Source organism: Parus major, chromosome 12 (genome assembly GCF_001522545.3).
Source record: "Parus major isolate Abel chromosome 12, Parus_major1.1, whole genome shotgun sequence".
NCBI classification, from domain to species: Eukaryota; Metazoa; Chordata; class Aves; order Passeriformes; family Paridae; genus Parus; species Parus major.
The window spans coordinates 168124-183892 of record NC_031781.1 but is presented as its reverse complement, the minus strand read 5'-3'; the positions used below and the strand labels follow the sequence as shown (position 1 = coordinate 183892).

Sequence of the window (15769 nt, the reverse complement as noted above, 5' to 3'; positions counted from 1 at the left end):
CCGTGCCTCGGGGGCTGTCCCGCTCCCTCTCTGTCCTTTTGTCTCTCCGTCCGTCAGTCCGTGTCCGTGCCCGTGCCTCGGGGGCTGTCCCGCTGCCGCCCGGCGGTTCGGGGCTGGTTCATCCTCCCCCCCGCGCTCCCTGGCAAAGCGCGCTGGGAACCAGATAAGCACAATCTCTTGTGTGAGCGGGAGGGTCTGAGCTCCTGCCTGCCGCCTTCTTTTTTTTTTCCTTCTCCTTTTTTCTGCTCCTTTCCCCTCCCCTCACGAGAAGCCCCCAGTTCCCGAGGTGCCGCAGACAATGGAGCTGATGTGCTGGTACAGGAGGAGCCGATTAACGGGGGGGAAAAAAGGGAAAAGGGCAAACGCCTGCAGCCCCGTGTGCTGAGATCACAGCCCTGCTCTGGGGCGTGAGCAGTGTACCGGGGTACCGGGCAGTGGTGTCAGAGCCCATCGAGGTAATTGCCTCCATTTTCCGAAGTTCTGGGAGCTCTAAGGATGCTTTCCAAGGCTTCAACAAAGCCCGCAGCTGGAATTTATCCACGCTGTTTGTTCAGGGGGCTTTCAGAATGGCCTAAAATAGGCGAAAGGAGAAGTGGGATTTCTGTGCAGTACCAGTGATCCCGGTAGGACTGGGGGCTTTGGGAGAGGAGAGCGGTAAGCGGGATCAAAGAGCGCCCATCACTTGGTGTCCTTTGTGCGCTCTCCCCTTTGTATGAGCGGGCTGCAGGTGCTGAGCCGGGCGCGGGGCTGCCCCTCGCCCCCGGGGCGATCCCACAGCCCGGGGATGCAGGGACACGAGGCTGCCGCACCGCCTTTCACTCATTCAAACCACAACAAAAAAGTCTTGTGTCGCTAAAAGCCCGCTGCAGACCGCGGTCGCGGCGGCAGGAGTGCTAGAAAATGCTGAAGTTGAAGGCCTTCTGCTTGGATTACTGGCAGTTTTTATGTCTCCAGCCTCTCCATGGTTTCTATAAAAGGTAAGAAAACGTTAACTCTGAGATGCTCTTCAGCACATGATGCCACCAGGGTTTTTCTCCGCTGTTCTGGGAGAAGGAAGTGGTAGGCAATTAGTGCGGTTAGTGAGAACTTGTGACAAAGATTGTAAAGCTGCTTTTTTTTTCTTTTTTTTTTTTTTTTTTTTTTTTTTTTTTTTTTAATTGCATTAACTATCAGCTGCTGTTGTCTTTGCATGCAGATGTGAAGGTAAGAGTGCTGTTTGGTTTTAACCTCTACTTTAGGTCACATCCCCTCAGCTAAGACTCAGGAGTTTTTCTTCCTGCTATTTTATCCTTAGGCACAGTAGTTCGTGCTGTAGTGTCCACACTGTACACAACACTGGCAGATTAATTGAAATGTCATGGGAATTTCTGTAATGCAGAGAAGACTCTTTATTTCCCTGAGATATTTAGCAATATAATAGTTCATCTTTCCTTCCCCTCCCAGAACAAAGTGCACATCAGAGTCATTCAGAGCAGTGGGCACTTCACTGAGGCAGGTCTGACACCCAGCTTAAATGATTGATGGTGAATGATGATGGTAAAGAATAGGTCTGGGCGTCAGATGCATTGAGCTTGCCTATTTAATGGAACAGCAAAATAAGCAATTCTATTTAACATGTCCCTGAACTTACCCTGATGCTTTTAAATCTAAACTTAATTTTCCTTGCTTTTGATTTACACTGCTGAGCAGAGGGAATTGGATGGGTTTGAATTTGCTGGGGGGAAAGTGGGGATCCCTTCACCGTGAACAAAACAATGCGATTCTCTAAAATGGGATTCCGTTCTTGTTACGTACACTTTCTGCCCTGGCTACCTATTGTCAGCCTACAGAAAGTGCTTTGTACTACATGCTAATTGCAGTTGAATTTTTCATGCAGTGACTGAAGGCTGGAAAAGGGAACTGTTCCAATCTTTTTCAAGGTTTCAGGGGTGCCCTGCACTTCCTGCATTGAGTAACAGGGGACCCTCATCTGTGCCCATTGGCTTGGGAAGTTTCAAAAGGTAGCTTTTATTCTCCTCTCCTTGCTGCTTTTCGCAGATCCCACTGCCAAGCCAAAAAATTCTCAACCTAGTCCCAGCCCATTGTGATGTTTTCCTTGCTGAGAAACCATGTAAAATATAAGAATTGTAGCCAGACTGTTTTTACACAAATAAATACTAAACTTGAGCTTTCTGTCTTGGATTCCTGGCGAAATCCCAGCTTTGTGGCAAATGAGTTACTGAGGAGTTATTCTACTACTCCTAATGGAAACCCTTGCAATAGGGCTGCCCATTTATTTCCTTCCAGAGAGTTAATTTACTTGCCATCAAAACCTGGGTGTGCTTGAATCTTCTGTCTGCATGAGCAGCTCTTAAACCAGGCCTTAAACACTTCGGTATCACATAGAGGCACTTTGTTCTTATCTTTTTAAGAAGAAAATTGAAGGAAAGTTGAGACTTCCTCATGTTTGAAACAAAATAATTTCTTGGTTGAAGCACAAACAAGTGTGAAAAGCAGGTGCTGCAGAATAAATGCAAGGAAGTTCTTCTGGAAAAGAAAGAAAAAAAAACTTTCTGGAGACTTTCAATTACTTTATATTAGTGATAGTAAATTGTTTAAAATGCTCTCGAAAAAGAGCCCAGGGACAATGGGAAGGTTTTGTGTGTTCCCCATGTATATATTTCCTATTTTTATGTATAAAATGAGGTAACACATAACCAAAACAGTATTTGGGTAGCATTTCCATGGAGTGACCATGCTCTTTCCTTCTGTGCACTGTCTGACTCTGATTTTCAGTGGTAGTCAGTGCTCAGAGCTGTGGAAAATGTTCCTGGTTGCTTCAGAAGCTGTGACTTGCTGCTCCATGGTGGGATGTCCAGCTGTGTTTTCCAGCTTTTATTATTCCAGGAATTCTTGTGTGTTCATGTCCAGAGAAGGGAACAGAGCTGGGGAAGGGGCTGGAGCCTCAGGAGAGGCTGAGAGAGCTGGGAAAGGGGCTCAGCCTTTAGAAAAGGAGGCTCAGTGGGGACCTTCTGGCTCTGCACAACTCCCTGACAGGAGGAGACAGCCAGGGGTAGAGGGGGTCGGGCTCTGCTCCGAGGGAACAGGGACAGGACAAGGAATGGCTTCAAGTTGTGCCAGGAGAGGCTCAGGCTGGATGTTGGGAAGATTTCTTCATGGAAGGAGTCATCAAGCATTGGAAGACGTCATCAAGCATTGGAAGACGTCAGTGATGGGGTCCTCATCACTGGAAATGTTCAGAAAACACACGGATGTGGCACTTGGAGACATGGGGCAGGGGTGACCTTGACAGTGCTGGACAGATCTTTGAGGGCTTTTCCAGTCTTAATGATTCAGTAATTCCGGGTCTGCTGCCTGGCCTAGACAATTCCAATTTTTTATATTTTTATATCTTGCTCTGGGGTCCACTTCCATGGAACTGAAATCCAAGGGCTTGAAGGGAATTCCATGCAGGGCGTGTTGGTGGCCCCACTGCCCATGGCTGTGGGGCTGAGAGAGATGGAAGACAAGGTAAATGAGCCATTCCTCCTCCGTGGCTGTGCCTGCAGTGCCAGCTGGGGCACCACAAGGAAACACTGAGCCTGGGTGATGGGAGAAAGGAAAACTAGGACAGGTTTTCAAGTTTATTTATGTATACTGGGTAAAAAATCCAGCTCCATGTGGATGGGCAGGTGGCACCCCTAAAGAAATGCCAGGTAAGGGCAGGCACCACAGTGTCTGAGACCAAATGTACAGAGAGCTTCTCTGGAGTTTATTCTCTCAACACAGCCAGGAGAAGGGGAAATTAGGAGAAATCCACCAACCACACTTTCTTCCTTGAATCTGACAGCACCTGCAGTAACCAGGACTTTGCCCATCCCATGTATATTCACAAAACAAAGTTACTGCAAGGTAGTGGTGCTGATGGCTCCAGTAATGTGCTTATAAACCAGCAGCCTGATTTATCCAAGTGTCAGCAAATTGCATAAATCAAAATGGAGGGACTGGGTTAGAAACCTGCTCCAAGAAGTGTTTGGTAATTCAGTGATTTATGAAAATGAGATTTCAGTGCTCTGTTGCCAATAACACCGAATGCATTTTGGTCAGAGCCCCTCACTTGAGGGCTGGTTTTGGTACCCTCTAAATACAAACATGGAGGGTGCTGAGATGTGTTTCTGTGGCAGATTAAACTGTAAGAGGAACAAATCACTGTCAGGTTTCTGTGGGCTTTGCAGGATGAACGTCTCATGCTTAACTTCCAGGATTATTATAAATCCATGTGACTCCAGGTTTAGCATGTGAAAGTGAAGATTTTCCTTAGCCAGGGGGGAAACCTTCATGCTGTGCTGCTGCCAGCTGGTGGATAATAGCCCAGGCTAGAAATTGTTATCATTAGCATTGCATTAAAGATCAAGCAGAAGGTGAGGAAATGTGTGACTGGCAATGAGGGCAGCTGTAATATCTGTAGATTTTCCCTCACAGAATGGCTTGTCTCTTCTGGCTAAAACAGTAATAGTTAAAAAAACATGAAGCAAGTGCCAAGTTTGTGAAGGCTGTTTTGTTGGAATTCCTTGTTTGGCAAACAAAACAGTTTTAAAATTATTTCTTGTCATTTTCAATTTTTCTTTCATCAGTTTGGTCTCTCTGAAGGTGGCATGAGTCCCTTCCAGAACAATTAGGGACATTTGTAATGAGGCACCCCAGTGGAATAAGCAAAGTGAGAGGTGTCTGGCTCTTTGAAGCCAGGGATTAGCTGGAATTGTTTCTGCACCCTTCAGCTGGGACTCACAGTTCCAGCACCATGCTTCAGGATAGGTTGAATCATGTGCTTGAGTCCATCTTTAGGCAAAATAAGTCTGTATTTTGGTATATGTTTCATTCCCATGAGGATCTTTCAGTGTTGATTAAAAATGAAAATGCTTTCATGAATTGGCTTGTTAGGAGCAGCTTATTACTGCCACCCTGGAATACCAGAGTATCTGAGTGTCAGAAGCTCCTTAAAGCCACTCTGATATTGCACTCTGCAGAGCACCTGCAGCTCTGTGCTCATCCTGTCTCCCACTCTTATCCTAGAAAAATGTGTAGCATTTGAAGCCATGAAAGGAATTGCCAGCCTTAATTTAGATGCTGTTTCAAGGACAGCACACAGGCTGGAAATGATCTATGTCAGTGCTGTCCTTTAGGTCAACTCTTTGTTGAAAAGAATATGCTTTGAGAGGCTTTGTTCCTCATTTCGGGTGTTGCCAGCATGGACTCTGCTCTGGGGTTGTGTGAGGTGGCTTCAGATGTGTTGGGTAACTGGCACACGGCAGTGCTGCTGCTCCCTTTTAAGAGAAAGGCAGTATAAGAAAAGGCGTAAAGAACTCTCTGGTCTTGGATCACTACATAATTAAATTCATTATTGAGGAACAGATTTAATGAAGGGGGAAAAATTTATATACTATCCTATCATCCTGTATTCCTGGAGATGATGTCTGCATACTAATTACAAACCTCAGGAACAGGGAGTAAGGGGAAAAATCCATCGAGTTCTGGTTCACGAGGGCAGGGAACTGCTTTTGCGCAGTGCTGGACAGTGATGTCAGTGGGTTTGTGTAGCTCCTTGCTGTCACATAAAATGAGCTCGTTTGAAGCATCTTAAACAAAACAAAACCAAAGCGGGTGGGGAGAATTACTGGAGCTTTGCCTTGAACTTGCGTTTGGAGTTCACCATATACGTTGGTAGAAATAAATAGTTTGCTTTCATTTGACAGTGACTTTATCCAGAGCAGGGCTGAGTCATGCGGCTGTGGAGCAGCTCCCTCTCCAGAGGATCCTTGGGCGAGACTGCTGCAGCTGCGGAGCAGCTGAGAGCTTCCCCCACCGCCCAAATCCACCACCTCTGGAAGTACAGCCTGCAAGCAGCACACATTACAGTATTCCCACAGTCAGCATGAAAATTATTAGGAGCAAACCCTCAAATAAATGCACCAAGTAGCAGAATGCCTTAAAAGCCATCAGAGGATTCATCTGCTCTAGGAAATTCTTCCAGTTGAGGAATTTAAATGAAAATACACCAAATAGCTGCTAATCTGGTGGAAGCCTTCCTTGTAATGTCATTAATGGTTCTCTGTGTCTGAAAGAGGCTTTGTGCAGATGTTCAGTGCTCGCATGCCTGAAGTTCACACTCCTGGTTTGCCTGGCTCACCTCTGGTTTCACCAAGGTGTGCAGTGGGATTTGGCCATGACTGAGCAAAACCCAGCATGAATCTCTTGGGCTGGGATCCCTCTCCCAGTTTAACCCAGTTCCAGCAGTTCCAGTGCTGGAACTGGGTTAAACTGGATTTCAGACCTGACGGTTCTTAGTGTTATAAATGAAGTCGGCCAAATTTTATCAATAAGGATTTTATTGAAAATTTTGTAAAATCGAATTTTGGAACAGCCACAATCCAAGTCAGCATCGAGCCCGGGGTCGGGGCTGGGTGAGCTCTGAACCAGCCCATGTGGCACTGGCTCCCCCAGGTTCACAAACTGGCTTTCGGAGTGCTGAGTTTTATACAGGTTCTTCGGCCTGAGGCTGTGCAGCTTCAGTTTCTTTCTTTTTCTTGTGTTCTTATATATTCATATTTCTGCTGCTGGTCTGTTGATGAGTTTTCCGAGAAGGGAAGAGAGTTGGAGTAGTTTTTCAGGAATTGGACATTGAGATGTATGGTCCTGAGGATTTCGACTAGATCAGTATCAGGTATTAATCGCTGGGTCGTTAGTAGGTTCGTCTTGCTTGGGTGGACCCATCTCTTCTCGGTGTTAATTACAAATTCCTGGGTTTCCTGCAACTGCTTTTGCAGTCTCAAGTTGTTTGTGTTTTATAGATAAAACATACTTTTATACTTGACCTTATATGTGTACAATAAAATGCGAATTATACCAACATATATTACATTAGTGTGTGTGCCTGCCTTTTCCCCTGCCTTTTCTTCTGCCTTATCCCCTACCTCTCCCCTGCCTTTTCCCACCCTGCCTTTCCCCTACTTTTCTCACCTTACCTATGCCTTTCCTTTGCCATTTCCCCTGCCCTTTCCCTCCTTTCCCCTGCCTTTTCCCACCTTTCCCCAGCTTCTCTGCACTCCTCATGACATCAACTCTCCAGGCTTCCTGAAACTTTCCATTTCTTCACCCCCTTCCCTCTCACCTAGGAACCATCTGTGAGTCCTTAGGTTCTCCATTCCTCACTCTTGCACAGATTTTAACCTTTCACAGTCAGCTTTGAAGGCTGATGTTGGGATTTTTTGGAACTGGGGTGCTGGGGGTTCCTGCCCTTTAGCTGGATCCCTGGAGCATATAGTTTGCCAAGCTTTTCTTTCCCTCTGCAGTCTCTCCTGTATTTGGATGCAGCTGATGGGCAGCCCCTGGAGCAGCCACATTTTAATTGTGCCTCTGGCTCCGTGCCCTGCAGAGGGGAATTGGAAGCTTTCTGAGCTCCCTTTGATCATTGTCCAAGACTGAGTCACAGCACAGGGAGCCCGGTGGTGGCCTGGAGACATCCCAGGAGTCTCTCAGAAGCTGCAGTCTGGAGGGTGCTGGAGGGGCTCTGCCAAGGATCTCAAATCTCCAGCCTTTTGGGGGTGAGATGAGATGCCCTTTATCAAAATGCCAAGTCCAGGCTGGCTTTGTTCCCCAGTAAGACTGGCATGTCACTGCTGTCAGCTCCCAGGAAATGCTGAGGTTTGTGTTTCCTTTGGAATGTTTGCGAAAAATTAGCGAGGGAACTTTCAAAGGGAATGGAAGAAAATGCAGTGAAGGCTGGGAAGAAAATATGTGGTGAAGATATTTTATTAAAACCTCCTAAGTCACAATGTTGGCTTGTTGCGGTTGAAGGTTTGAAGATGCTCCAAGTTGTCCAAAAAGCCAGAAAGCTTTTTCAGATAAAAGTTTTAACTCCATCTATTTGTACAACTCCTTGCAATCCTTAATTGGTAAAAGCTGTTGTATAAGGGGAATGCTACCTAAGTTAAAAATAGGTCTGGGACTGCACTGACAACCCAAACGAGGCTGACTCCAGCAGTCACATTTTCCTTTTGTCAAATGACCTACAAATGTAATATACATCAGGACAGAAATGATGTCAAATCCTGGTTTGGGACCATTTCATTACGGTAGAAACTTCAGAAAAACAGGCAAATTGTGTTCTGCACCCTTGAGGGCTGCAGCAGGGCACATTTCCTGTGGCAAGGATGTTGTGCTGAGCTCAGTTAGGCTGGGCCTGGGCGTAGGGGCAGCACTCAAATCACCTCACACACCGTGGGTGAGGGAATGCAGATATCCAGAACCTGCAGCTTCAGCCAAAACCAAATCAGATCCATTGCCCTAGGTGCTGCTTTTCTCTGGGCTCCTCTCTTCTTGTACCCACTGAGCTCTCTGCTTATCATCCTGCAGGCTCTGCTGCCAAATGGGAATGGATCTCCAGAGAGGGGAGAGTGATGGAGTGTAAGATTCCATCTCCCAGTTAAGTCCTGCCTTTCTATTAAAAGCATTTAAAAGTATCACACCACCTACAACTTGTAAAGGAATCTCAGCTCCAGCATTTTTAAATACTTAGAGTGATTGATGTCCCTTGTGGTGTCTTTGCCTGCAGCAGCTTTGTTTCCAGTGTGAAAATTAGAAAATAGATTAAAAGCCTCCCGTTCCTCAGAAATGGCCTCAAGCTGCGCCAGGAGAGGTTTTAGGTTGGATGTTAAAGAAAAAATTTCTCCACTGTCTTACAGGCAGCAGCATGCAGGTCCAAGGCATCTAGTGTGGCCACTAGTGATTCTGGATTTGGAAAAAAACAGTCCTGAATTGGGAAGAAATTTTGGAAGGAGGCAGAACTTCTCCTTGCACCTTCTTGTTTAAGTTGGGAGGACTCAAGAGCTTGTGTTACATGGGGCACTGTCATGGTTCCAGAGACACAGAGCTGCAGAGAGGGAGAGCTGCTGTGGGTTCTTGCAAGCAGGGCAGAGCTAGTAAAGGTTTCCAGGGAGAAAAAAAATCAGCAAATAAGTATATCTGTGCGGGGAGCTCGGGGTAGGTGCAATGATGTGCTGCGAATGGAATCTGTTCTGAGAGGAAGAGATAAGTGATGAAGTTCTCATCCACACCCAGAGGGGAGGAACAACCCAGACAAGCAGATCCAAACAGCCCACGGGCCCCTGTGTGAGTGTGGGACAGCAGTGTCACTAGAGTGGTGACAAGAGTTTGTGATGGATGCAGAAAATGGAAAATCCATGTCCAGGGCAGACAAGGCACCAAGTGGCTCCTGCAGTGCTGGGGCTCATCCTAGCTGTCCTGAAGGGAAAGCAAACAAGGCTTCAGAACAGTGAAATCACTTGATATGCAGATGTGTGTGCCTTGTTTGGGGCATGGTGATGTGCTGGGAACAAAGGGGAGGGAAGTAAACAGCCCAGACAAAAGGGCCTCACTCTCACTGATCCTGGAAAAGCTCCTCTGTTCCTCAGTAAGATTTTTCTGGCTGATGTGTCCAGTTTCTCTTGCCCATCCCTTCTGTTACCTCCTAGGTGATGATAATCCAGAGGAGCTGTTCTTAGAGAAGGCAGCCCAGCATGAGAAACAGATTCAGGTTTGATTAGCCACCAGTTCTTCACAAAAATCAGCAGCTATTCCTTGGTGCTGCTGACATATCCAGCCAGGCCCTGCCTTCCCCAGGCTCTGCAGGATGCTGTGGGGTTGAATATTCCCCTCAAATAGCATGCCAAGGAGCATCTCACACCAATTTTTCTTCATATTTACAGCAGAATAAACAGCACTTTCTTACAGCAGAGATCTAATCACAGAACTGAACTATGACTTACATTAGCTCATGTTCTGATTTGCAGTGTGCAGCATTTTCAGGATGTGTATTAAATGATATGTATTTCCTGAAGAATAATAGTAGTAGTAGTAGTAGTAGTAATAATCATAATATTCACAATCATAATCCCTGCTTGCTTAGAAGAGAAGCTACTTGGATTTGTCCAGGTCTTCTAGGGAATCAGCAGACAAACTCAGCTCAGGAGCTGAAATACTCTCCAAATTATTTGATGTTCTGGTTTTCATGGAAAATGCTGCAGCAATGATTTAAAAACCAAATCAAATCAAAAAACAGTCCCACTGCAGCATCTCACCTCTGTCCCATGGTGATCCCATGTTATTTTAATTCCTTTGGTCACTGGTTGTACACAAAGTTTAGAAACATGGTTGAAAGAGGTGATGAAAACTCTGCTGTCTTATAGATCTCACCACTGAATCTGTCTTTAGAGACAGGTAAAACCACTATTCCTGCAGATGCTTGTGCTGTCAAAATATTGGGACTGCAAGGGGAATCAAGGAGGGTGTAATCTAAATACATCAATTACACTGAGGGCTCAGGATTGAGCTCAAAGAGAGGTATCTGACACAACTGAGGGTGCTGTTTGATACCTCTGTGCTGCACAGAAAAGTAACTACGGCTTTTACAGTCTTTATATAATGGGTCTATTTATGCCAGATGAAATCCTGCAAGTGTATAGGGTACAAAAACCAGAAATTCTCTCCTGTAGGTACTTCATCTCTGAAATTAGGGAGTGAAGGATAAGGTTCAGCTGGGCTGCCTGAACTTATGTAGCTTTTTCCAGCACTGAAATGTACTTCTATGATTAAGTTAGGAACAGATGTATAAAAGTTTTCTAATGTAATTTTCCTTCATTAAGGCAGCTGATTTAAATGTACGGTGTGCTATGGAACTTGGTATGACTTTTCTTAATGAGCCATCAATAGCTTGCTCCAGGAAAAATTATCAGGAACTCCCAAAGCAGAATGTATTTCAGTGGGAACAGTCACGAGACCCTGGACAAAATTGCCTTAGAGAAAATGGAATTATGTAACAGCAAACAGACAGTTAATCGTGGAATGATTTTGCTCTGGGAAGAAACAGAGTGAACTTGGTTTCTTGCTTAATTAAGTTTGATAATGTAAACATGTATCTGATGTCCCTGGTCCAGAAGGGCCCCTGACAATGGTGCAGAGAAGGGAGTGTGGGCTGAGCAAAGGATGGGGGAACTTTCATCTGTCAGAGCAAAAACTCTGACTTTCAGGGTGGTCTTGGAGATGCCCAGGCACGATTTAAAGGGCTCATCTCTACAACAACAATAACAATACTTTTTTCTAAAGTTTTTGCCATGTGAGTACATGCTGGGGCTTCAGTTCATTGAAACTTTTGGCAATAAATGCTTTGTGTTTAAACTTATTCAGCACAGCAAAATAATTCCACATACATAATCCATTTGGGGGTTTTGTTGCTGTTGATTTGGGGGTTTCTTTTTTTTTTTTTTTTTTGTTGGTTGCTTGCTTTGGGGTTTATTTTTAATCAGATCTTGCCATTTTATTGTTGCTGTGATTTCCAGGCCGAGTGTTGTAGCTGATACTCACCACTGAAAGCCAGGACTTCTTCGTATGCCTTCAAATCCAGCTTTGGAAAATGACTCATTACTTTTTTTTGGCACCAGAAAGTTTCTAACAGTACACAAAAAATTTTGCAAACAGCTGAGGGTTCCTCCAGCCCGAGGCATTTGATGGAGTGTGTACTGGGTTAGCATTTACAGGTCTCATAAGGGATTTTCTAGGGCAGTGTTACCAGGCTGGGGGGTTCTTTTTGAAGTGGAATAAATGGGAATAACTTTCTGCAGGTGCTGCCTAGATAGGGTTTTCTGACTTGGCAGCTTGGAGCAGCGAGTGTAACACAGAGCTTTCTGAACAGCCTCTAATAATCTCTTCTGGCTTGCAAATAATGTAAACACCAAATCTTATAAATCATGAAGAAAGGAGTAACCTGAGACTTCAGATGGGAAAGCTGCCTTCCCTCGGAGTTCACTTGAGTGGAGGTCGGAAGAATCACTTGGAACTGGTGAATCAGAGCTGGGCTGCTGCCTGAAACTTGGACTGACTCTGCCTGTGCTGCTGAGCTGCCTTGTCCTGGGCTTGCTTGGAATTCTTCTCCCTTTGGAAACACTCTGGGGAAGGTCATGAAGGGGGATGGCAGTGCCATGTGGAACCTGATGTGGAAATACTGCATTTCTGTCAGGACGATCAGGTACGGGGGGGGATTTATAAAACTTTGTTTTGTGAGGCTGAAAGGTGCCTGTGTTGGAGCTTGCCTGTGCTGCTGCTGCTGGACTCCTGCTCCCTGCAGAGTCAAAGCTCAGCAGCCTGGGAGGGTTGTTGGGATAGAGTCTTCTTTCTCAGCTTTGTACTGAACATGCAAAAAAGACATTTTCTTTAACAGGGTTACTGCAAAAAAAATCTTCCAGGAACATGGAGTTTTCTGTCTCATTTACAAGCAGGAGAAAATAGGAATATGAAAGAAACCTCATTTTGGAGAGTGGAAACTGAAAAATTCTGCTTTCCTTCTGAATGCTTGCCTGTCGTAATTTTCTGTTTCTCCTATCTCCCAAATCCAGAGGTTGAGCAGTTGTTCTTGGTGCTCTGCAAGCATCATTTGTGAGGAAAGGGGGTGAAAAGAAGGTGGCTTTTAGGGCAGGATGAAACCCTGGATTCAGTGTCTGTTGTCTCCAGGGTGCTGTGGTGCTGTGACCCCACATGGGAAAACACAGGGACTGAAGGAGGGGCTGGGCTGGGCACAGCCTCGGGGTGTTGGACACTGCTCCCTGCCTAGAGCAGCTGCCGAGGATTCCAGCAGAGCTCATTCCAGGAATGGAGTTGTTGAGAGAGACACTTGATGACTGTGCATCCTCACAGCGATTTTTAAAATATATTTTTAAACAGTTACCCAGTCCCAGCCCTTAGTTTCTTGGTGGGACACAGCTGTGTGGGTTAAGTGGTACCTTTGGCCATGCCAGCTACCCTGGAGAGGTCATATAATTCAAGTAATTACTGCATTTCACACTGCATAATTATTCCGGGCTGAGAATATAGTTTAGAAAGTCTGAATTCCTGCATGAATTTTCATTACAACTCAGAATGAGACTGTAGAAGGCTTTTTATCATCAGGGTACCAAAATAAAGCTAAGAAATCCCTTAGTTGTCAGCAGAGCCAATATAATGGAAACTGGCAATAATCCCCAAGAGAGGATTTGATTAAGATAAAAATTACTTAATTTATGATCTGAATTTAGAACCAGAAGCAGAGGAAAAGTCTGAAAGAAGCACATGAGTGCAGTCTTTACAACCCAGATGTTCATCCCAAACTTGGTGCTGCTTGAACTGCCTGAGACAAGTCCTGTGCAAATCCCTCAGCCCTGAGGGTGGATGATCCTATGAAGATTAAACTTTAAAAGTTCCTCAGAGATCCCGGGTGTGGTGATTTTCCTGAAATTTGACATGCGAATTGTGGTGTCCTGTAAACAGCCAGTTCTTTATTTCATCAGTGACCTTACTGCTGTGTAGGGTGGGTTGAATATTAGCTGAGTTATTCACAGCGGGGTTTATTTATAAAGCTGTTGGTGGCTCTCACCATTCACTGCATTTCAACCAGTGAAATGCAGAGTAACAAGAGGACTTCATTGAATGTTTTTGGTTGTTTTGACACATCCTATCTTTCTTTGTCAGCAACACCAAGAAGTTAAAGAGAATAAGAACAGAGTTTTCCTTTGTAGAAAAAGTTTCTACCACCCCAAGTTGCTCTTTGACACAATTCAGAGACCCTGAAACTCTCCCTGTGTTTTGTGAGACTCCAGCAACCACTGGGGCTCACTTATCCATCCAGGGGGAGGCTATCCCCATCCTTCTCCCTCTCTGCCTCTTCTCCTTTTTCTGGGAGAATCTGGAGCCTGTGCAGCCCTTGCTGGAGGTTTCAGTGAGCAGCCTCACTGTGCTCTGGAGCAGCAGAGTGAGTTTGGTGTAGCCCTGCCCTGGTGGGAGCCTTCCTGCCCAGCCCAGTGCCCCCACACTGGGCACCAGTCAGTGCCTCAACTACACTGGGCCACTTGTTCTGCAGCCCTGATGAATGAGGGGATTTATGCCTGCCTGAGAAAACAGCCCCACTCCAAAAGGAAAATAAGACTTTAGGGTTGACCTTGTTTCCATTGGACTGCAGCAGCTTTAGAAAAACACGTTTGACTGAGTCTTTGTTGCCTGTTCTAGCTGAACCGCGTGGCCTGTGGGCAGAGCTCGGCCCATCTGTGTGTGTGTGTGTGTGTGTGAGCCTGCACGACCAGGCCGCAAACCTGTGGGGTCATGGCTGTCTGCAGGGGGAAATATGTGTGCAGAGGAAAGTGTTTTTAGCCTAGGGGAGTCGTAGGTGGTGCTGGAATAAGCTTAGGAGAGAGCAGAACAGTGTGGTGTGGAAATACACTGCACCACCTAAAAATAATGGTGCCTTTTTTCCCTGCTGGGGGCTGTTGGCTAGCTCCTAGAGCACAATTGCAAAAGTTAAAAAGGTGAAGGGATTTCTTCGCTGTTATGCCAAAGGAGAGTTTGTTGCACTTAACATGGAGCTTGTGTCCTTCCAGAGCTCATTTCTGTGAGCCAGGGAAGCCTCGCTACTGCCAGGTTATTTCCCAAGGCACAGCAGGGGAGAATCTCAGAATGGTCTATGCTGGAAGGGACCCTTAAAACCCATCTCATCCCATCCCATTCCATGGGCAGGGATACCTTCCACTATCCCAGGCTGCTCCAGGCCCTGTCTAGCCTGGCCTTGGACACTTCCCAGGGATCCAGGGGCAGCCACAGCTGCTCTGGCCAAGAGATGCAGGGTCTGACTGATCCCCACAGCACAGGACATGGGTAATCTCCGAGCCCCAGGATGGTGCCCAGCCAGAGCTGGTGTTCCCAAGGGGATAGTTGTCATTCCTGTCCTGGCACTGGTGGGATGCAGGATGATTGTCCCTTCCCTTGCCCAGCAGTGGTCCATACCACACTGCAGAGTTCAGGCTCTCCTTGGTGGCTGCAGTCCCCACCTGCATGAAGCTGTTCAGTGTTCCTGCCTAGAGCGTTGTCTCCCAGGTTTCTGGGATGGGAATAGGGGTGTGTGTTAGCCCCTGAGGAAGTGCAGGGGGTGGCAGTGGCTGTGCTGCCACTGCAGCCCTTCATGGGTCCCTCGCCCTGCGCTGTCACTGTCCCAGTCCGTGTGCAGAGGGTCACGCTGCCCTTCCACCCCTCTGAAGGCCACCATGGCACTAAAAAGCAGTGCTCTCCTCTGCTGGAGAATCTTCATTTGTGATATTTGCAGGTGGAAAACTTCCCCAAAATCAGGGACTTGGCAAAGCCTGGAAGCAGAACTGGGGAAAGCATCCATCATCATTTATTTCTGTTCAAGCTGCACTTCAGTGATCCCTCCCCCCCCCCTTCCCCCCCCCCTTTCATGGTGGGGGATAGAAAACAAACAATTGGGAAATTGTTTGTCAATACATTCAGGTTCGTCGTTGTGTTTGTAGGATCCTGGCAGTTTTAAGGCAGAGGAACAAGTGTTAGAGAGGGATGGGAGCAGATCCTGCATGGGGAATATCTCATCCCTAATGATGTCCCTGTGCCAGCCACCTCTGAGAGTGGGGTTAGTGGTTGGAGGCTGGAGCCATCTGAATCAGCACATCCCAGCCCACGGAGAATAAATTACAGGGTTTATAGCAATGTAATACATAGTTTTCAGCTTGCATCTTCAAGTTCCAGTGCAAGTAATGGAGGAAAACGGTCAATAGTTACTTCTTTGTGCTCCACACTTCTGGAAAAAAGTAAGAATTAGTCCTCAGTCTGAGTTGTCTGGGAGTTTCTTCCCTTATTTTCCTTCTGCTACAAACATTTTCCACTTTGGTTTGGTCATACTTTATTTTTAGTTGTCTGCTATTTT

At 46.2% G+C, this 15769-nt stretch overlaps 1 protein-coding gene across 6 annotated transcripts in view; it reads left to right on the top strand.

Annotated features, from left to right (window-relative positions):
* Positions 1–15769, top strand: part of IQSEC1 (IQ motif and Sec7 domain ArfGEF 1) — a 277486-nt gene that overhangs the window by 147815 nt on the left and 113902 nt on the right. The window contains exon 1 of one of the 6 annotated variants that reach the window (XM_015640640.3): positions 235–977. The exons of the other annotated variants lie outside the window; for them this stretch is intronic. Within the exon in view, the coding sequence (XP_015496126.1) occupies positions 901–977 (77 nt within the window). The 5' untranslated portion in view covers positions 235–900. Of the gene's footprint in view, positions 1–234; positions 978–15769 lie in introns of those variants that run through there. 6 annotated transcript variants of the gene reach the window in all.